The 23,064-nt window shown below is 38.8% G+C and overlaps 1 protein-coding gene across 1 annotated transcript in view; it reads left to right on the forward strand.

Moving 5' to 3' along the window:
* ADAMTS3 (ADAM metallopeptidase with thrombospondin type 1 motif, 3) overlaps positions 1 to 23,064 on the forward strand; it is a 283,309-nt gene that overhangs the window by 213,088 nt on the left and 47,157 nt on the right. Inside the window, exon 5 of the mRNA XM_010839082.1 lies at positions 5,761 to 5,960. Coding sequence (XP_010837384.1) covers positions 5,761 to 5,960 — 200 coding nt within the window. The remainder of the gene's footprint in view (positions 1 to 5,760; positions 5,961 to 23,064) is intronic.

Below are 23,064 nucleotides of genomic sequence, written 5' to 3' on the forward strand. Positions count from 1 at the left end.
CCTAAAAACCTTGAGGTATCTGATTCCTTCTTTATAGCTACTCTACCAAACCAAGTACATGCCTCAAATCCAAGGTTATCTCAAAGAACTCCTGTATCATGTTCATGGGCCAGGCAGCTGGAAGGATTACTAAGTAAAGGACCCAAGGTGCTCACCTACTAAGATGAATCACATTCCTTTGAGGAGCTTGCATAGAAGCCTCTCATAAGAACCATGTCAAGCCATTGAGGTGTAAGCAATACTTTGGTTTATATCTCATTGATTTATCCTAAATCCAGTGTGGTCCTTAGTCACAAGGAAGTCTGCAAGTGACTTTTAGCTGGCTTTACTGCTACCTCACTTAGAATTGCCATTCTTCCTTAGGCATAAGGAACAGCTGTAAGGTAGATGATTCTATCATATTCTCTATCATAGTATGATTAAGATTGTATTCCAACCCCAAAGATTCAGAATTTGATCAGAACTTGTACCTTTCAAGTTTTAACTTTTCCCCCTGTCATTTTTCACATCACAAGATTTTTTTCCAGAATGGGGAGTGATTTCACCAATCTACACTTAGATTTCCTGTAAATATAGGTAAGCATGTAAACATGCCATATTCCATCCTGAAAATGTCTTAAGCCCAAATGTTATAATCCACAAAGCAGATTTTATTCTATTTTACCTATTTGGTGAATTCAAAATTCTGATTTAACACTAAAGATAACTGTATTTGTTATGACTTGATTGGTTATATGTTTGCCCCCAAACACTTCATATTTTCCATAAAAATAGGCTTTTATAATAAAATCATTTTTTTTTCCATGAAAGTTAGTTTACAGCAAGTCAGAAGCTGCAGGGGTACAAAAAAGGATATAATCAAAATGTTTAAAAAATATTAAATTCTTATCAGAGCTTTCAAGCTAAGTTTCAAAACTTACATTTTCCAAAAAGTTTGAAAAATAGAAGACTCACTCTTAAGTGCTAAGGGGGTTGCCTTTGATAATTCTGTGAAGCTTGAAAAGGTACTCTAAGGATTAATTTTTGTCATGAAGTGTGGGAAATAGTAGTAGCACAGTATAGCTATTTCAGGGCCTTAATTATTGATGGCTATATAGACATGAGTTTGAGTAAACTCCTGGAGTTGGCAATGGCCAGAGAGGCCTGGCGTGCTGCAGTCCATGGGGTCCCAAATAGTCAGACATGACTGAGCGACTGAACTGAACTGGTATCTTAAGAGTGTCTGTTTTTCTGCTAATTCTGTTATCACATCAGTCACTTTTGCTATCCAGCTCAGCCATAGCCCTTCAAATCACCTTAAATTCACTTACTTAAGCAGGATGCCAGCAGGGTGTCATGAGAGATCCCGAGTTTGCAAGACCCACCACAGAATGTCACTATGGTTTCACTTCTTAAACTTGCCTATTGACATCCCTGTGATTCTTCGGTCCCTAAAGCAGAAAACAGATCTGATAGGGAGTGTTTGGACATGATTAGCATCATATGTATATGTGTTTTTAGTCGTGTCTGACTCTTTGCCATGCCGTGGACTGTAGCCCGCCAGGCTCCTCTGTCCATGGAATTCTCCAGGCAAGAATACTGGAGTGGGTTGCCTTTCCCTCCTCCAAGGGATCTTCCCAACCCAGTGACTGAACCCAAGTCTTCCACGTTGCAGGCAGATTCTTTACCATCTGAGCTACCACGGAAGCCCAATTAGCATCATATTCACCTTTAATTGTTTTTATTCCTGTATTTATGGGGGCACAAAGAGAATGTCAGAATTAGACACAGAGGTATCTAAAATTTTGTCAAGGTGTGTGTCTGCTTTTTTTATCTATTTTTAAGCACTGTGTATTTATTTTTGGCTAGCTGGATCTTCTTTGTTGCACGCAGCCTTTCTCTCGTTGCAGTGAGAGTGGTTAGTTAGTCTTGGTTGTGGTGCACAAGCTTCCAATTGCACTGGCTTCTCTTGTTGTGGAGCTCACACCCTAGAGTGCAGGCCCAGTAGTTACGGCACACAGGCTTAGTTGCCCCATGGCATGTGGGTCTTCCCAGACCAGGAGCCAAATCCATCTCCCCTGCATTGGCAAGTGAATTCTTAACCAGTGGACCACCAGGGAAGTCTGTGTGTCCGCTTTTAAACTCTAAAGCTTTATAAAAGCGTCAATTATTAACAATAGGTATGCTCTAATACCCTCACTGGGATTCCCAGGTGATACCAGTGGTAAAGAACCCACCTGCCAATGCAAGAGACACAGGAGATGCAGGTTCAGTCCCTGAGTTGGGAAGATCCCCTGGAGAAGGAAATGGCAACCCATTGCAGTTCTTGCCAGGAAGATACCATGGACAGAGGAGCCTGGTGGGCTACAGTCAATTGAGTTGCAAAGAGTTGGACACGATTGAAATGCCTTAGTAGGCACACACGCACTCAATACCCTGATTAGGTCTACTTAGTGTGTAACCCATGGACACTTCCACAAGTTTAAGCTTACGTAATTGTTTATGACTACAGGACACAAATTCAGCTTCATTCTGAATATGAATCTGGTACAACTGTGTAATTCCCAGAATTAACATGTAAAGAATTTTTAACTTTCTCAGGGTCTGCCAGACATGAGTACTCAATAAGTATGCATTGAGTGAAGATCAGTGCTATTTCTAAACTAACTCTTTCCAACTTGGTATTAGGTTTTTAATCTACTAAACAAGTTTATCTCATTGGTGGTGGTTTAGTCACTAAGTCGTGTCCGACTCTTGCAACCCTGTGGACCATAGCCTGCCAGGCTCTTCTGTCCATGGGATTTTGCAGGCAAGATTGAATTTAATCCTAATTTTAACTGGAAGTAAGCATTCTAGAGTCTCCTCTGCTTTATCTACTTTGTGCTCCACAAGAGATACTGTTACCCTTATTCGTTCTAAAGTTTTCAGCATTTCATATTTTCCTTTACTATTTCCAGATTTTTTTCTCACCATTATTTCAAAAGAAATATAACCATTTCATTTTTGATACATAAAATAAAATGTAGGAAGCTTTAAAGATGCTTGGGGCTGGTGCACTGGGACGACCCAGAGGGATGGTACAGGGAAGGAGGAGGGAGGGGGGTTCAGGATAGGGAACACGTGTATACCTGTGGCGGATTCATGTTGATATATAGCAAAACCAATACAATATTGTAAAGTTAAAAAATAAAAAATAAATTAAAAAATTAAAAAAAGAAGTAAAAAATAAATAAATAAAATGTAGGAAGCTTTAAAAAGTGTAGAAATCTTCTCTTAACAGGAAATCATCATCACCACCATAACCATCATCATAGTAGTAGTAGCAGAACTATTTGTTAAGCACTTATGACTAAGTACTTAGACACTATTTTTACTAACATTAATCAGAATCACAGCAGCTCTGCAAAGTAGGTATCATTATCCCATTTTACAGATGAGAAAACTGAGGCTCAGAGAGGTTAGTTTTAAGTAAAATTATACTGCTAGGATGTGGCACTGCCAGGATTTGAAGCCAGGTGTATCAGGTCATTATATTGTAATGTAGATATACTAGGAAAAATTCATTATGAATGAAGATATTTCACAGCCTCAGAACAATTTGTAATTAATGTGGAGGTGTATAAATAAAATCACCAGAAGTTATTCCACTACTGTGTTTTTTTTTAAATGTTTGACATTTGGCCACTTTAGGAATCCCAGAAAAGAACATTGTACAGCACAAGAGGAAATAGGGGAAGAAGTGTTCTTGATTGAATAAAAGCAATGGTTGAAAGAAAAAGACTTCCTTCTTGAGTTCCTCATGCAATGAAAAAATAGATTCTCTTCTCTTACCAGAAAACCACCAGTTTGAGGAGGGATGCAAAGGCCAAACCAAAGATGCCTTACTTAGAGCAGGATGAACTGTCCTTCTGAAATAGGTATTCAGCCTTCTTCATTAATGCATCAGACTTAATGACATGATGAGTTTACTGGGATATTTCCATTGGAGACTGTCACTGACAGTTCTGCCAAAGAGAGCCATTTTTAGAACTGGGAGTTTGTGTGTGAATTTCCTATTTGTACACTGGCTATCACATTCTCAAGTGTCTGAAGAGACTGAGGTTGAATAGGAAAGTTGTTTGCAGGTGTAGTCTTCTGCTCTCAGTGTGGGTTTACAGCTCTTAAAAACAACTTTTGAGGAAAAGCTTTCTGTTTGATGTGGATGGTGGCGAGAGTTATGTACATACCGTGGAGCCAATGTGATTCCCTTATGAGGAGAAAATTCCCAGCTAATGATCTAGCATTTGAGCTTGGGTCAAAGCGAGTTACAGTCTAGTTTTCTAACCTGAGTAGTCATATTCAGAGCCTCTACTCATACTTATAGGGGAGGGTGCTGCTGCCTCTCTATATTTTTTAAAAGTGGAAAGAGTGTGAGTGAGACCTGTACTTCTGCAATTCAGTTCCCATGTGGCTAAGGCTTGGTCATCAATCTTCTTGACCAAGAGACACCACATTTTCCCCCTCAACTTTACTAAAACCACAGAGGTGGAGAGGAAAATGTCTGTTCATTAATGTCAGACACCAATTCAAATGGCTTACAGGCCTCAGTACAAGATTAAATAAGCCTTCGTATAAAACATGGGTCAGAATTGGTTCTTTCAAACTTGTTTTTAGATATGTGACTGTTTTAGTCATCAAGGCAGTATGTAAAATAAAATCCTTTCCAGGTTTTATATATTTGAAATGGGAATGAGGATTCTTTCAGTTCTATATTAGCAGTTTTCATTAATATCTTTTTTAGTATTTCAAGAATATATTTTATTTTTTTAATGCACCAAAGCATTTTCTTCACCAAAACTATGATAATCGAAATCTGAGACAATTAGAACCTAAAAATGCCTCTCTTACTCTCTTTCTCTCCAGGTAGGTAGGTAAGTAGATAGAAAGATATTCTAGAGATATGTATGTGTATGGCTATCTGTATATCACTCTGTCTGTGTCTATGTATATGTATATCTATTTGGAAAGTAAAAAACTTAAATTCCTTCCACAGCATAAAATAAAATTTTTATAGTTCTATTTTTCTTATAGTTAATTTGGTGACTGATTTTTTAACTTAAGTATCTCACAGATTCAGATATATATCTATCAAAGCAGGTTGCTATCCAGATGAAGGCCAGTAAAATGTGGAAGACCTATAGTGTCCGCCTAGCAGCATTCATTAGAAAACCATACTTATAAAAAAATAAAGTAATATTTGGTGACTGATCATCATACCACTAAATGCTCTTGTGTTGCTGTGCTACAATTTTATTTTTAAGCTGAGGCTACTGGAAAAAGAAGTGATTTGGACTTATGTGATACAAATCCCATAGTCCATGATAAAAGTAACTTAAGCTAACCACTGTAAACTTATCAATCTGTGACATTGAAATTAATAGCCTCCATTTATTTAATAATTGCTTAGCCTGCACATGTTCTGTACCCCCACTTCCTGTGCTCTGCACCAAGGGTACAGCTGAAGGAAGTCCTCTGTTCCTCCTGCAACCATCCGTCTGGCTGGTGGCACTGCTTTCTGTGCAGGAATACTATTTTGCCCTATGTTGTTCATTGTTGAGTTTACAGGACATCTGTCTGATCATGTGTATGTGCACATTATTGAAGGCATAAACTGACCAGCAGCATCTTGGTGACTGTGGATGATAATGATAGGCCCCCAAGAACATCCTTTTTTTTGTAAGAAGTCCTTAGAAGGCCCATTGGGAAAACTGAAATGCCTGGATTCCTTTTGTTTCTTAATAGAGTCGGATCTGGAAGGCCTTGATGATCTAGGTACTGTTTACAGCAGCATTGACCAGCAGCTGAATGAAACCATGAGGCGCCGCAGACATGCAGGAGAAAATGATTACAACATCGAGGTACTGCTGGGAGTGGATGACTCTGTGGTCCGTTTCCATGGCAAAGAGCACGTCCAAAACTACCTCCTCACCCTGATGAACATTGTGAGTAGTGACTCCCTTTCTGAGGCTTTTTGATCTTTTAATTCACTTCTCCTGTTTTGCTCTGGTCTTTTGGAAACCTCTATGAGGTCTTCCATGACTACACCCCACATTCAAAATGTGTACGTAACTGCATTCAATTCAAATATTGATCTACAGATTTAACATACAAGATGCAAAACTAAAGGAAACATGAAGTGAAATTTTCTTTTGCGTGATCAACTATTGATCCATTGTCACCAAAGAGAAATCTTAAATTTAAAAAATTATAATGGGCTGGAATTATAATATCAACTATGGTTTTCATTTGGTTCTGGGGATAATCCAAACTCTCAGGACTGTCCTCCTGACTTGATGTGGACCACGAAGAATGAGATGGATCTTTCCAGCATCATTTTGCATCCCAGGATGATGAGGAATTATTTAGGCCTAATAACTCTGTGTGCATGCTTGCTTTTAGAGCTTTTGGATAGAGTAATATTTTTCACCATGATGCAGTTGAATGTAATATACATACAACGCACAGTCAACTCTTGGCATAGTGCTGCCCTGCAATTATAAAGGACTCTAAATTTGTTCTCTACGTCTTCCTTATCAGCCTTAATCTTATCCAGAAGAAATTTAGCCATCAAACTGATGTCCTTTTTTCCCAGGTGAACTGGCACAGAGCAGTTGAGGAGAAATAATACATAAGTTACCTACTTCTAAAAGATAACTAAGATAGTAGTATGCTCTGTTTTATATGTTTTATCTCCTAGAATGATAAAATACCATATTACTCTGGCAAATGTATTGCCTAAGCCTATTCTGTCTTTCAGCTTTTGACTTTTAGTGTGATTTCTTTGGGTACCTTGCCTTTTTTCCATGCTTAAGATTAGATTTCCAACAATTCTTAATTTTATTAATCATGATTTTATTTATTCTAATATTTAAGCCAATATGTTAAACATATATTCTGTTCATTAGATGCCAGTGTATAAAATTCTACATATATTATGTCTCTGTGAAATGGAAAATAGTGTAGAAACTCAGATACATGTTTATTTGTTCGCTGGCACAGATCCCAGTTATGAAGACTGCTTAGCACACAGAAAACAAATTCCCCTGGAGATGCTACTTTTATTCATTCTTGCATCATTCATTGTGCCCCTGGATCACTTTCTTCTACACTAGGGAGGCAGTCAGTCAGGATAGACTTGTTAGTAAGGCTCTTGGAGTAATTCCACAGAGATTTGGAACAGTCTTTGTCCTCACAGTACTTATAATTTAGTCAAAGATAAAAGTGATGCAAAAAAATGCAAAGGTTGAGCAATAAAAGGCATTCTATTATTAAGACATATCAGTAGGCACTGTATTGTAAGTTCTTTAAGACTTTAGAGGGAGCAGCTGTGAAGTGTTGAGATTATCAAATTGGGATTTAGGAGGCAGAGGCTTTAGTTCTAGCTATGTTCCTGGTTGATTTTGTGACCCTAGATAATCATGTCCCTTCCTGGGATTTAGTTTCTGTATTTATAAAATTAAAAGATGGTACAAGATGTAATAATCCTCTAATCCATCAGGAAGCTTCAGGTTAAAGTAGGTCTGTAGGGATTTGTTTCCTGGATTTTAAAAAAAATTTGCTTTGTTTTTCAAAGGGCACATGGGATTGTCAAGGTTTTCTAGACAGACTCTGTTGACAGGAAAGTAGAAATGGCTATAGTATATTCACCACACAGTAAGCTGAGGTGTCAAGGAATACACAAGACTGCTGCATTTTTGGTTTTATAACCATTGCCAAAGATATTTTGTTTTTAAGACCATTAAAAAAGTTAGGTAATAGGCTGAGTCTTTATCTCCAATACTAGAAATTATTCTAAAGCTAATCGAGCATCAGAGAATGGAACTGGAAGAGGGAATATAATTTTTAAAACTGAAGTTCATTGCATCTGAAGTAATTAGTATATGTAGAGGTTTTTAGGAGGTAATAATAACAGTCCCCCCTCCCTTCCCAAGTTCAGAATCGACTGAATGATAGGCATAGTGAAAAGGCAGATGAAAAATAAGTGGTTTTATTATTGATAAGAGCTGAATTACACATCATTTAAATGTATAGCCACAAATATTTTTCTTATTCTCAATTAGCTGAGAGCACTTTGTCCCAGCTCCTGCCACCCAGGAACATTTGGCAGTGTTTGGTCGGGAAGATCCCCTGGAGGGGGGCATGGAGAATTCTTGCCTGGAGAATCCCATGGACAGAGGAGCCTGGCAGGCTACAGTCCATAGGGGTCACAAAGAGTTGGAGACAACTGAAACGATTTAGCATGCACTGAGGCATTTTTGGTTATCATAACTGGGAAAGGAAGCTCTGCCACCACTGAGAGATGCCAGGGATGCTGCTAAACAACTACAACATAAAGGGCAGCTCTACACAGTAGAGAAATATGAATTATCTGGTCTAAAATGTCAACAGTGCCAAGGTTTAGAAACCTTGTTAAAAATTAGACAATCTTGCTCACAACCCTCTATCCCCAACCCCCAATTAAATCAAAGGTTTAATAGAAAACCCTTAATTTCAGGTTTTCAATTAAAGTTGAAACTCAGTAATTTCAGATTTCCTTTGTAGGACTGGTAGAGAGCTGTAAGCATGAGAGACTGAAGACTGAGTCTCTTCCTTTCCTCCCTAGGCTCCCATTGCTCTGTTGCAGACCGTTATATCTGTAATACTGAAATGAGAATGCCCTGTCTCAAATTGATCAATTAAATAAGAGTGGGAGAAATGAAAAAAAACCAATAATGATACTCTAATGAAACTATCTCTTGGAAATTTGAAGCAAAGAAATAAGTTGGGTTTTTTGTTGTTGTTGTTTTCCATGACAAGTTTGGAATAATTAGTAACTCTTATGCTAGCCTTGTTTTATGGCTTCCCATGGTTATCTAAAATCATGGCTCTCCAAACTTGAGCCCTATCCAAACATAGAGGCTTTCTTTACATGTCACAGGGGGTTTCCCTGGTGGCTCAGCTGGTAAAGCGTCTTTCTGCAATGCGGGAGACCCGGGTTCGATTCCTGGGTCGGGAATATCCCCTGGAGAAGGCAATGGCACCCCACTCCAGCACTCTTGCCTGGAAAATCCCACGGACGGAGGAGCCTGATAGGCTACAGTCCATGGGGTCACAAAGAGTCGGACATGACTGAGCGACTTCACTTTCACTTTCACTTTACATGTCACAGAGGTTCAGGCAGAAACTATAGAATAAAACTGACAGCAAAAAGTCTATTTCCTTGCATTGATTTGGGGAGAAATGGGGGGTTTACCAGTTGGCACTAATGGTAAAGAACATGCCTGCCAATGCAGGAGAGGCAAGAGATGTGGGTTCAATACCTGGGCGGGGAAGATCCCTTGGAGAAGGGCACAACAACTTGCTCCAGTTTTCTTGCCTGGAGAATCCCATGTACAAAGGAGCCTGTTGGGCTACAGTCTATTGGGTCGCAAAGAGTCAAACATGACTGAAGCGATTTAGCATGCATGTACATGTCCCTGTGATAGAGAAAAGATCACAGTTTCCTTTAGTCTGGTTTGGCACCTTTAACTTAGTTAACTAGTCAGCAGATACAATCTTCTTTTAGTTTACCTGGTAGTCAAATATAGTTTCCGTATCCAAAACCAGGGGATATTTAGCATGCCATTCCTGAACCAGGGGAGTACTGTTAGGTCCCAGTGATTTGCTTCATGGTTGTCTCTTTAATTTAAACTGAACACCTTTTCAAAGGAATGTTCATATTTATCTCATACTTTATTGTCTTGAAAAGAGTTCTTAAATTATTAAATGTTAAACATCTGTGTAATGAAAGAATGGATAAGTGAACAAATGAGTGTAAGTAACAGAGGTAGATTGTGAACAGACAGAAACTTTGGATTTGAAATAAGAGGATATAAATGACATGAAGGCTTTAATCAGTTTAACAATATAATAAAAGAAGTGTTTAGAAAGGAATTTAGCATTTGGTCATGTCAATATTTTTTCAAGTATATTGCAAAATGGAGAATTATTGTGACTTTTTTTTCCCTAGAGGAGACAGAGGCTTAAAATGTCAATAAAATTGAGGTAAATTTTTACAGTTATTTGAAGTTAGTAAAACAATCTGAGATAATGATAATACAATGATGGTAATCATTAAAAGAAGACAAGGAAGGGGCTTCCTTGGCAGCCCGGTGGTGGAGATTCTGCATTTCCAATGCAGAGGAAGCAGGTACTATCCCTGGTTGGGGAACTAGGATCCCACGTGCTGCATGGCCAAAAAACAAAAGACAGTGACTAGCTTCTGTGTTGGTGAACACATCACAGTGCTGGGAGGGTGAGGGCCTGGAAAGAGCATGGAAGCTCTGTACCTCTCCCCGCAAACCTTGCCTTCTGCATCTCTTACATTTGTCTGTTCTTAAGTTGTATCAATCATTTAAAAATAAATATGTAGGAGGTGCAAGACAATAATGGCAAGGCAAGATAGTCTTGAGTCTAGCCTGCCCCTAGCACTATATGGTAGGAGACCTTGTACAAGAGCTAACTTCTCAGTTTCCTCACTAGGAAGATGACAATAGCGGTGGCTGTGCTCACGCGAAAATTCTAAAGAAGAAAGGAGAGTGTGAGCATAGAACGTCTAGAACTGAGAAGGAGCCTAGCAGACGGCCAGCTGACACTGGCTGTAAAGAACTCAAAGCTCTTCCCACAATCTGCTTTTCCCCCTAAGTTCTACAAAGGGAAGCAGAAGGCTCATCATGTGATGTGAAGAAAGATGACATGCTTGCAAGTATCTGCCATGAATCATTGACAGGCACAGGGCTTGCCCCAAAACAAAACGGCAGTTTTGTGAGGGATTTAAACAAGGGCAGCACAGCCCTCACCCCTACTTGATGCCCCAGTTTTCCCAGAATCTCAGAGAAGAAAACATCAAAGGATTTGCTTAGGGTGATGTCTGGAGTCTAGGATGGAGCCCATTTCAGCACCCAATCTCATGAGCCTTTTGCCACCTATAAGCCAGGACCAGAATCTGGAGAGAAAGGGATGCAGACCTCACTGAGCTGATTTCATTGGCAATATTAACCTGGAGTTGGGGGTAGGGACAGGCAAAAAACCCTTCCTGGGACCATTTTCTCCAAAAATTAAGAGTCTTGCATTTTATTGGGGGAGGTGCAAAAAAGCCTATTGTGTTCAGGGAACAGACAAAGACCAGTGACATCTTAAAGAGAAAAAGTCTACCCCAGTATTTAGGGCAGAAGAAAACCTTGGGGGAAAGCAACTTTCATGCTGTGAGAATACTCAAGCATCTCTGTGGTGTGGCTCATTTGATGAAAATCAGATACTTCTGGCCAGAAGCCAGCATCACTGCCATACATACAGGAAATCCACCTTCCAAGTGACATCCTTATAGCAGGTGGCGCTAATGGTAAAGAACAAGCCTGCCAATGCAGGAGGCGCAAGAGACGCGTGTTCAATCCCTGGGTGGGGAAGATCCCTTGGAGGAGGAAATGGCAATCCATTCTAGTATTCTTTCTGGAAAATCCCATGGACAGAGGAGCCTGGTGGGCTACAGTCTATGGGGTCCCAAAGAGTCGGACGTGACTGAGCATGCATGCTCTAGACCCTAATCAAGACTTCAGGTGAATAGACCCAGCTGACACCTGACTTTGACTTCATGAGTAAAACCAAGCTGGGACCACCCAGCCAAGTTGTTCCCAAATTTCTGACTTGTGGAAACTGTGAGAGAATAAATGATTGTTTCTGCTTTAACAAAGTAGAAGAAGGAAGAGAAGAAGATAGGTTATTGGGAGGTAGGAAGGTGAAACTTCAAGTTCTATTTAATTTTAACTCCAGTTAATCATAGTTTAAGTATAACCAAGAAAAACATTTGAAACATAAGTCAAGAGTAATGTTAAATAGCTTTGGTTTATCTGCTGTTTTAAATTAGATAGTTGCCACCTTTTTGACACAAATATATTTCCTTTGTTTTAGGCCCTTATTGCCTAATGATAGCGTGTGTGTGCTTAGTCGCGTCCAACTCTTTGTGACCCCATGAGCCCCCTAGGTTCTTCTGTCCATGGGGATTCTCCAGGCAAGAATACTGGAATGGGTTGCCATGCCCTCCTCCAGGGGATCTTCCCAAACGAGGGATCCCAAACCATGTCTCCTGCATTGCAGGCAGATTTTTTACCATCTGAGCCACCACAGAAGTCCAAGAATACTGGGTCTGTAGCCTATCCATTCTCCAGGGGATCTTCCCAACCCAGGAATCGAACCAGGGTCTCCTGCACTGCAGGCAGATCCTTTACCAGCTGGGCTACCAGGGAAGTCCAATGGCAGTGATAACTGTGCAAATGAGCATGCTAAAGTTCTTTATGTGATTTGTCATGGAAATCTTGGGATTTGGACACTGGAAAGACAGCTCACTGAGTTAACACTTTGCTCTGGGGTCTCAAGTGAACAGGCGCCAGGTGATTTTACTAAGATCCCTTAAGAGGAAACATGCCCTCCACTGAATCCCCAGCGTCTTTGCAAATGAGTCAGTGAAAGTGAGAATCTCCATTGCCTTCCATCTATGTTTATTTTTAACTCATCCTCTTTCATAGAACTCGAAATTTCTCCCAGACTCATCTATAAAGAAAAAATAAACAGATATGACTGTATTTTAAAACAACATGAGGAGCCATCAGAATAATTTAAATTGAGGGGCATTCTACACAATAACTGACCAGTACTCTTCAAAACTATCAGAGTCTTGAAAGAAAAACTGAGGAACTGCCCCAGATTTAGGAACACTAAGAAAATATGGCAACCAAATGTCATAGATTGGATCATAGAGCAGTAAAAAGGTATTTGTGGAACACTTGATAAAAATTTAAGTGACTCTTTAGGTCAGTAGATTGTATCACATTAAAATTAATTTTCTAAATTTGTACTGTGTACTGTAGTTATGATGAATGCTAGCATTTGAAGAACTTGGGTCAGGGGTGTATGGAAATTCTTTTTTCTGTATTTCCAATCTTTTATGTAAGTCTGAAATTACTTCAGAATGAAGTTAATGAAAAAAGTCAATGCATTAAAAGAACGCCTGATCTGATGTTTTCTCCTGTTTCATTTATTGTGTTTTTAACTTTTAAAGGATATAATATAAAATGCTATTTTTTAAGAGACTTCAAATATGGGTAGAGATGGGGTGTCAGAGAAAGTGATTTATGTGTTTTTGCTTAAACACAATAGGAAAAAAATATGCAATGAATATATGATACAATAGTAAATAAAGTCAATATTAAAATATTAAAAACTCTTTACTCTTAAACATAAACTTTCATTAAAGCATAGCTGACATATAATAAAATCTGCATTTTAAGTGTAAAGTTTAATAACATTTTATTAAAAATTATTATTTTTTGTTTCAGCATAGTGTTCTTACAGATACTTTCAGAGTTTAGAGCAAATAAATTGAAGCTTGCCTATCCTTCCTTTTCTCAGTAAATGACTCTTTTAATGCAGCCACTTATTCAAACCAGAAACCTTCTAGTATAATAGAGGTGTTTCCTCACTTGTGGATATACTTTACTAGGGGAAATTAGATTTGTAAATTATTATGTATAAAATCATCTAGAAAGGGCTAATTGACTGAAAGCAAGTATTGATTCTGTGCTGTGGGGGAAGAACATTAGGGTTGTCTTTGAACTAGAGGTATGAAGAAGAAGTATGCTTGAATGTTAGAAGTTAGATCTTTGAAGATGAACAACAGGGACTTCCAGTCAGAGAAGATGGTTGAATATTCAAAGTTCCAAATAGATGCACAGCATATATTTGAATTTGACTACATACACATTACATGAAGGAGATTAATGTAAAATAAGAAAATGAACTTAGATAGCAATTATAGAACTTTCCAGAGAGGTTGCTCCTCTTTGTTTACTTCTGCTTATAGTTTCTTAGCCAACAATGGATGGGTATTTACTATGTTTAATACACTGGGAGAATATAAAGAAATTCTTTGTAGATTAACACCAGGAAGCACAGATTTTGGTAAAGATGATGAAATGAAGACCACTCTTCTAAATGTTAGTTTGATTTGAAAGAAGTAGAAGCTGATGCTACGGGATCGTGCCATTTTTTGCTGTTGTTGTTCTGGAACTGATTAACTTTTACCAAATTATTAAGTGAAAGTCAAAAGGACATAAAAGCCATATGTTCCATCTACTGTAATCCTTTTAGAAGCTAGAATTTCTCTCAGCCACTGCAACACCTAACTAGTACTTACCATTTGTTTTGACTCTGGGAATCATTTTCTTTCTTTGCATATTCACTTTTACACATTTTGGTGATAAAGGGTGATGGCATTACTATCTTATTGTTATTCTTTCTTTGTCTCATGCAAAGCTTTCCTTTTTATTATGTGTTAATATATCTGTGACAGGATAAAGAAAAGTTAAAGTAGTATTAATATTCTAATATTGACTAAGATTAACCTACCTAATTTGTTTCAAAAAGCAACCCAGAAAGTAGATCCTGTGTTGGTTTTCACAATCGTATTAAATTGGTATCAGAATTTGAAGTCCACATATACTGAGACTAGTAAACAAAAATAGCACATGAGTATAAATTGTGTAAAAGTGAATCTATTCATTAAACATTTATTCAACTATCAGTCCATGATTCCTGCCCTTAAGAATCTTATGAAAGAGAAAATCAAGAATCATGGAATTTCCCATTTGGAAGTACCATAAGAAGCATATTATTATTATCCCTTCATTTTATAGATGAGGAAATAACAGCACATATATTCTGTACTATATTGCTTACAGCAGTTATGTTGGTCAGATGAAATTAAATGTATTGGCTTCAGAAAACCTCATCTTTCCACAATTTCCATTGTGTTCAGAACCAAGGCTATGGGTAGAAGATATCATGGCAATTAAAATCCATCTCTGGTGCCTTTGTTCTTTGTTGTCTCCAAACTTTCTTCCCATTGTTCCGTCCTCCCCCTTCATCTCCATTTTTCTTTTATGGTAATATTTCATTTATCAAGATCAGGGTCAGCTGTCAGCTCCTGTGAACCTTTCACAAATCATCCCCTTCTTATTATAAAATGTTTGCATTCCTGGCAGTAGCTCTCTGATAGGTTGTTTGCTCCTTGAGTACAGTTACTATGCATTTTTAAGCTTCATGCTGCTGCTGCTAAGTCGCTTCAGTCGTGACTGACTCTGTGCGACCCCATAGACGGCAGCCCACCAGGCTCCCCCATCCCTGGGATTCTCCAGGCAAGAACACTGGAGTGGGTTGCCATTTCCTTCAATGCATGAAAGTAAAAAGTGAAAGTGAAGTTGCTCAGTCCTGTCCGACTCTAAGGACCCCATGGACTGCAGCCTACCAGACTCTACCGTCCATGGGATTTTCCAGGCAAGAGTACTGGAGTGGGGTACCATTGCCTTCTCCTTTTAAGCTTCATATTTACATCTAAAATAGTGTCAGGGCTTCCCTGGTGCTAGTTGTAAAGAACCTGCCTGCCAGTGCAGGAGACTTAAAGAGTTGCAGGTTTAGTCCTTAGGTCAGGAAGATCCCCTGGAGGGAGGACATGGGAACCACTCCAGTATTCTTGCCTGAAGGATCCCATGGACAGAGGAGCCTGGCAGGCTACAGTCCACAGAGTCGCAAAGAGTCCGACACGACTGAGTGACTTAGCACACACACATGCAAAACAGTGGCAGCCACATAGTATATATCCAATAAAAGTGTAACTGATTCAGTATTTTAGCAAATATTTTAATGCTGTGTACCAAGTATTTAGTTGGGAACACAAAAGACATTTCCTGTTCATATTCAGATTAGAGATTGGTGGGGAAATCAAGCAAGCACATCAAAGATTATGATAAGAGCTCTACAGGGAACCAACAGTTTGCTTACAAAGGGAATAACAGGGCTAACGGGCGGTAGGGACAGTCTTCTCCCAAGAAATGATGGTTAAGTTGAGATTGAAAATAGAAGAAAGAGCCATTGAACAAGAGCAAGTGTTTTAGTTATAAAAAGAAAGCCACTGTGGCTTGAGTCTATCATTCAAGGAGTCAGGTGGAGCTTGAAGAAGAGGGCAGGCATCTTTCAGGTCATGGGAGGAGACTGAATTCAATTTTAAGAGAATTAGTGGAAAGTCATTGAAAGCCTCTTTCTGTGTTGTAAAGAATAGATGGCAGTGATCTAGGGACAATGAAGACAGATCAATTAGAAATCAATTGTAGATGTCTAGGCAGATGATAGTTTACTGGACAATGAGGATTGCAACAATAAGGGAGTGTTCATAGTAGAGTGGCTTCCCAGGTGGCAGGAGACTTGGGTTCATTCCCTGGGTCAGGAAGTTTCCCTGGAGAAGGAAATGCCAACCCACTCCAGTATTCTTGCCTGGGAAATCCCATGGTCAAAGGAACATGGTGGGTTGTAGTCCATGGGGTCACAAAGAGCAGGACAAAACTTAGTGACTAAACAGCAGCAGCAGCAACATTCATAGTATAATCAATAGAGTTTGTCAGTGGATCAAATAGGGAGCTCAAGGGAAGGGAGGAATCCACCCTGATTTACACTTTTCTGGTTTGAATACTACTGGATAATGGGGCCATTCACATAGATGGGGTAGCCTATTTAAAAAAACAAAAGATTGTGTAGAATCAAGGCTTCAATGCAATCTTTGAAGATATTAGAAATAATCTAGTTTCAGGTCTAGATTCAGAAGAATGATTTAATGTCTTTAAGAATGGGGGTTTATACTACTGGAGAAGGAAATAGCAACCCACTCCAGTATTCTTGCCTGGAAAATCCCCTGGACAGAGGAGACTGGTGGTCTGCAGCCAATGGTGTCCCAAAGAGTTGGACACAACTGATCAACTAGCACAACATTTAGCCTTTGCTGTGTGCCTGTTCGTGATGTTAAATGCTTCACAAGAATTATAGAAAATTCTTCAACTATAGGTTCATTTTCAGTCCTGGTTTGTAAATTAAGAGATTGAAATGTAAAGAACATAGGTGATCTTTCCAGAGTCACACAGCTAAAGTGTGGCACAGTCAAGACTTGAGCCTGGATAGATCCTTCTGCCTTCAGAAACCATTGCTCTTCCTCCGTAGGCTTTACTGCCTCTTGTTACAAAGTTGATGCATTATTGTAAAAAAAAAAGTGAAGTCGCTCAGTCATGTCCCCGTTGCCAAATAAAATTCTGATGTCTTTACTTGTTCTTTTATCTTGTTAGAATACCATTCAAGTCACTAAAATTGAGAATTCAATTACTTGTGTGATTGAATCAAATCAGCTAGCAATCTAGTTGAAGATTCTCCCTAACTGGATGATAAAGCAGATTCTGCAGTTGGAGGAGGGGGAAGGGGGGTATTTTCCTTCCGTGTGCCCGAAGTTTCTCGTTACCAACACTTTGTGGTGGCAGGTATCTCTGTCATTTGCTAAGATCTGTGAGGTGATCTGGGTCTGATGTGCCTATTAAAATGTTCAGTGCCCTGCAGAGAATTGAGTCAATCCCTTAATCTCAGGATTTACCAAGAGAAAACAATTCATTTAAAAAAGGGTAACTCCCTTTTTTAAATGTGTGAAAAAAAAAATCTTGTACTTCCAAGTAATCATTAATAATTAAGAGTATTCAGTTTTCTCATGTACTAAAATTGGCCACCTATGATGGACAATGAACTGGGAATTCATAAATGTATTTTGCTGGATATGGCAAGCTTCCCTACCTAATACTTTTACGGGAAAATGTATGCTCCCGGAAGTATGCTAATCCTAACAGAGCATTAATGGACTTATTTAAGGATTAGCAAACTAATGTGGTTATTGGTTGCTTAATGATGATTCAATCCCTTCACTGCTTTTAATTTCTTAGCTAGTGTTTCTGAAAATGCTGAATGTGAGTTCGAGGCAGATTTATCTGGGGAGTATACATGTTCAGGCAACTTGAGCAAATCATGTAGCAGTTCTGTGATTTGGGTTATTGCCTTTAATTATCTTTAATCCATTCTTTATATTTGAATTCACATTAGCACTCCACACATTTATTCACCTAGCAGACATACCGGAGTCTTGTTAGATGCTAGGGAGGCAAAAATGAATACAATTTAGCTCCTTTTTCACAAGAAGCTAACTCTAGCAGTGAAATAAACAAATCAAGAAGTAATAATAATAAAATGTGATAGTTTCACATTTTATAAATAAATAGTTTCACATTTTAAAATAATAGTTTCACATTTTATAATAAAATGTGAAGAGATTCAGCCACAAAATACTGTGTAAACATTAACTGAGAAGGAGGGGATGTGGTTTGGCAAGTAACATTACTGACGAATGAAATCTTCATAGAGGATGTGTCATTTGACTTGAAACTTAGAGAATGAATTAGCATTTCCCTGCTAGAAAAAGAGAAGATGGGTTTTGGAAGATGGGGAACAGATTTTATAAAGATTTTAAAAGTGGTAGCTCATGATGTCTTTGGAGCTACTGGAGATGGAGATGGCAGAAGGTGAGGCTGGGTAAAGAATCTGAGGCTGCCTGTAGAAAAATGTGTGTACTATGCTGAGGAGTTTGAAATTCACGGTGCTAATGAAGAAGGGTTTATGAAAAGGATTTTAAAGATTAGTCTGTGTTTTAAAAAGAGAATTCAGGATAAAATTGAATGATTTGGAGGAAGAGACTCTGTTAGACATTGTGCTATGAACATAGACATATAGTATTACTATATAAGTGCCCAAATTAGGGGACAAAATGTAGTCCATCTGGCTTCACATTCCTTGTGATTTATACTATCCCTCCCTACCTCAAAAAACTTACTGTCCCCAATGTGGATCGAACACACAAGGTCACAGAGACAGACTGGAGTAAGCACACATCATTTCAGCCACCCCTTGTATAAATATGTACACCTTCCCTGGAATATCCTGGACCCATCATTCTGGAAGAAACTCCCTTCATCACAGGTGAAATTCACATAACATGATACGCAAGCAGTGCTGCTGTTTCATAGGTCCTTTAATTTTAACTGAACAAGCAATAAATACTTGTTTCCCTGGTTTGTTTCAGCCTGTATTTTTTCAAGGGTCCTACAGCAGAAAAACTTTTTAGTTTGCTAAGCAAATCGTCTTTCTCATTCTTGAAGAAAGAAATCAGTTCTGCCAGAGCTTTTGGTATGTTTCCACTATTCCAAAGGCTGGAAGACTTCATGAGGCCTTATAGCTGAATTGCCTATTCTTGGTCCACCCAAAGCTCCTTTGATGCCTAGGGAAGTCAAAGCATAATTAACCATAAAATGAGAGCCTCATGCTTATGGAGAACAGCTACGTGAACCCGATAATCTGTCCTTCTGGAGAACTACTGAAATGAGCCCAAATTACCCAAATGAAAACATTTGCAAAAGTTTTAAGAGGTGGTTGCAGCAGTTCAACTGAGTAGGACACATACTGAGGTGCTGGACGTGAAGGTGGACAGGAGAGACAGATGTGAGCGGTACTGCAGGACTCGGTAATATACTGACTATAATGCTTGAAGAAGAAGAAAGAATCAAGATGGTTTCATCTTTAGGACTTCCCTGGTGGTCCACTGGTGAAGAATCCACACTTCCAATGCAGGGGGTGTGGATATGATCTCTGGTTTGGGGAACTAAGATCCCACTTGCCACTCAGTATGGCCAAAAATAAATAATTTTTTTTAAAAAGATGGTTTCATCTTTAACTGTGATAGAATACTCAGAGAGAAGAACAGGAGAGGGTGAGTATACTTTGAGATATATTGATGTATTTCCAAATAGATAGATCTCTTACTAAAGCTGAACAGATGACTGTGAAGCCTGAGAGAGGTGACTCAGTGTGAGATATTTGAGATTCATCAGTCTATAGACATTGGTTGAAGAAACAGCAGTGGATGAAATATTGCAGAGAAAGAATGTGAAAAGAGGATCAAAAACAAAATATTGAGACACACTGATGTGTGGGTGAGCCAGTGGAAAAGGAGAAATTATTAAAATTTAGCTAAATAACTTGAATATCATTGATGAATTTAAATAATATCATTTATGAATGTAGTGATAAACAGTACTAAATGCTACAAAATAGTATGGGTGCCTTTATTTTTTCATGATGAAGGAAAATTGGGAATATTAGTAAAAGAGGGAAAAGAACCCCAAGAAGGGGGGCGATTGAATATGAAAAATGGCATTGATTTTTTGGAGCAAATAAATATCTTTAAGGAAGTGTGAAAGATCCTAAAGGAAGGAAACTTAGCACTTCCACTATGACAGGAAGAAAAAGACAGGCAAGATGGTTATAACAGAGAACAGACATTGGTGTCATATAGACTTATTGGATTTGTAGCTGTGCTAATCATTTGGGGAACAAATTGCATAACTTCTCTGGGTCTCAGTCTCTTTTTTACATAATCAAGATGTCTCCTTCATAGTGTTTGACATTCTTGATAACAGAGGTTGAGCTTTTGTACCAGCTCTTCCCTTTTTCCTGGATCACTTGTGCCCCAGAGAGGCAACTGCCTATTTTCTTCTTGTCCAAATGGGTCTTCAGGCTCTGAATTGCCCAGCTTCAGGTAGCTTCTTCCTCTCTCTCTTGTCCTCTAGCTCATCACTCAGATTTTCTTCATAGCACCCTTTCCTATCTGAAATGACCTCGTCTGCATGTCTTTTTGTGATGATTTATATTTTCCATACTTAGTGCCTGTTTTACCTATTAGAATATATTCATGGTAAGAACAGGGTTCCCTGGAGACTCAGCAGTAAAGAACCTGCCTGCCAATGCAGGAGAATCAGGTTTGATCCCTGGGCCAGAAAGATTCCCTGGAGAAGGAAATGGCAACTCACTCCAGTATTCTTGCCTGGGAAATCCCTTGGACAGAGGAGCCTGGTGGGCTACAGTCTATAGGGTTGCAAAAGAATTGGACATGACTTAGCAACCAAACGACAATAGTAAGAGCAGAGACTTAAACTCATGTGTCAATCAGTTCCCGACCCCTAGGACCCTTAGGCACAATTCAGTTCACTAAACATTAGATGAGACTATTCATAAAAGGTAGTTATTAGGGGAGGGAGAAATTAGTGGTTTGAGATTAAGAGATACACTTGTTCATCATGCTAATTTGCCTCAGTTATGTGCAACTCCTTGCAACCCTATGGACCGTAACCCACCAGGCTCCTCTGTCCATAGGATTCTCCAGGCAAGAATACTAAAGTGTGTTGCCATTTCCTTCTCCAGGGCATCTTCCTGACCCAGGGATCGAACCTGCATCTCTTACATCTCCTGCATTGGCAAGCGAGTTCTTTACCTCTAGTGCTACTGTATATAAAATAAATAGTCAACAAGGACCTACCATCCAGTGCAGGGAACTATATTCAATATCTTGTAATAACCCATAATGGAAAAGAATATGAAATACAGAGTATAACTGAGTCACCTTGCTATACACCTGAAACTAATACAACATTTTAAATTACTATACTTCAATTTTTTAAAAAAGTAGTCATTATTCTGAAATTGGAAGTGAGGAGAAAGGAGTTGACAGATTAGGAGATAGCTACACCCTGAGTAAAAATATAGAGGACAGGACTGCAAATCTAAGCAGATATGTGTTTGGAACTTTTTGCTCAACAAGGTATGGTTGTGGATAGAGTAATATATTTTCCCAGTCTACTATAGGATTCGTTTATGTCCAGCCAAAGTCACCGAGGCTGTCTTGTCATTACCTCTTTGCCTTTAGTTAACAAAAAGTCTCTTTAAAAAAATTATACATGTATACCATTTATTTGTTTCTATATAATGTTACTAATGATGGCTAACAATTTTTGTTTTTATATTTGCAAGGCCCAGGCACCTTTAAGCACTGTACATATGTGACCTCCTTTATTCCTCTCAGCAATCCTGTAAGGACAGTAGTGTAATCATCCCATTTTACAGATGAGAAGACTGAGGCACAGAGACAAATAAGATGCCCAAGGTCACATAGCTAAGAGCAAACCCAGGCAGTTTGACTTTGGAGCCCATACCCTTAAGCACTGAGCAATATGGCCTTTCAAGACCTCATCCCTCCGTCCTAAAGAAATATGAGTGTTTTTTTTTTTTTGCCAAAGGCAGACAAAGCTGTTCATCAGCTAGTCAGACAAAGCAGGTCACAGTGTCCTGCCAGGGAAATGTCCTGGGAGAAATGGTCCTGTCAGGGAACAAACCTGGAAGGAATTTTCCTCTTAAGGAAAGGAATACTTGATTTAATTAATCAAGTAAATCAAGTATTCCTAAAATCATTACCTTTCCCCACCTTCACATTGGCAATCCCTTCCAATTTAAGGTTACTTAAAAATTAAAATCCTATTTACCCCATTTTTCAGGTAAATAAATATTCTGGCCTCAACCCTGATCACCTTGTAGAAAATCCACCTGTGCTCCTTAGGTTTCCTGACATGGTGACAGGATATTCAGTTTTGCATCGATAAACTTTGATTTGCCTTATGTAATATCTGATATATGACTTCTTAGAATGTTTATGCTTAATGCTTTGCTTACAACCCAAAACACTGGTTATAAATTTCAGCCCTATCTTTTCTTTTCCTATTCAGTTTTTCCAGTGATTTGCTCCAGCTCCTTTTCATTTTTTCCCCAATATATTTTTAGATTATATTGACCATCAAGAAATCCTTATTTGGAGTCAATTTCAAATCTAGTTAATTGTTTAGTTCAGTCACTCGTGTCCGACTCTTTGTGACCCCATGAACCGCAGCACGCCAGACTTCCCTATCCATCACCAACTTCCAGAGTCCACCCAAACCCATGTCCAATTAATTCATTTCCTTAAAATTTACACAAAGGAAAATTATGAAAAAGAAGTAAAGTTTTTTCGAGTTATCTTTATCAGTATGCTTACATATCAGTTTCTTAAACTCGGAGGTAATGATTATTCTACAATTAGATATGTTTTGCATCGCGACAGTGCAGTGGTCTGCAGTGTGTAGAAGTGTAGCGAGCTGGTAAAAACTGCTGACTCTGGAGCCAGATTGCATAGGTGTACATCCTTTACTCTGTGTACTAGCTGTGACCTTGGGCAAAGTACTTAACCTCTCTGGGCCTCAA

The sequence above is a fragment of the Bison bison genome, unplaced genomic scaffold (assembly GCF_000754665.1).
Source record: "Bison bison bison isolate TAMUID 2011002044 unplaced genomic scaffold, Bison_UMD1.0 scf7180017864110, whole genome shotgun sequence".
Classification (NCBI taxonomy): domain Eukaryota; kingdom Metazoa; phylum Chordata; class Mammalia; order Artiodactyla; family Bovidae; genus Bison; species Bison bison.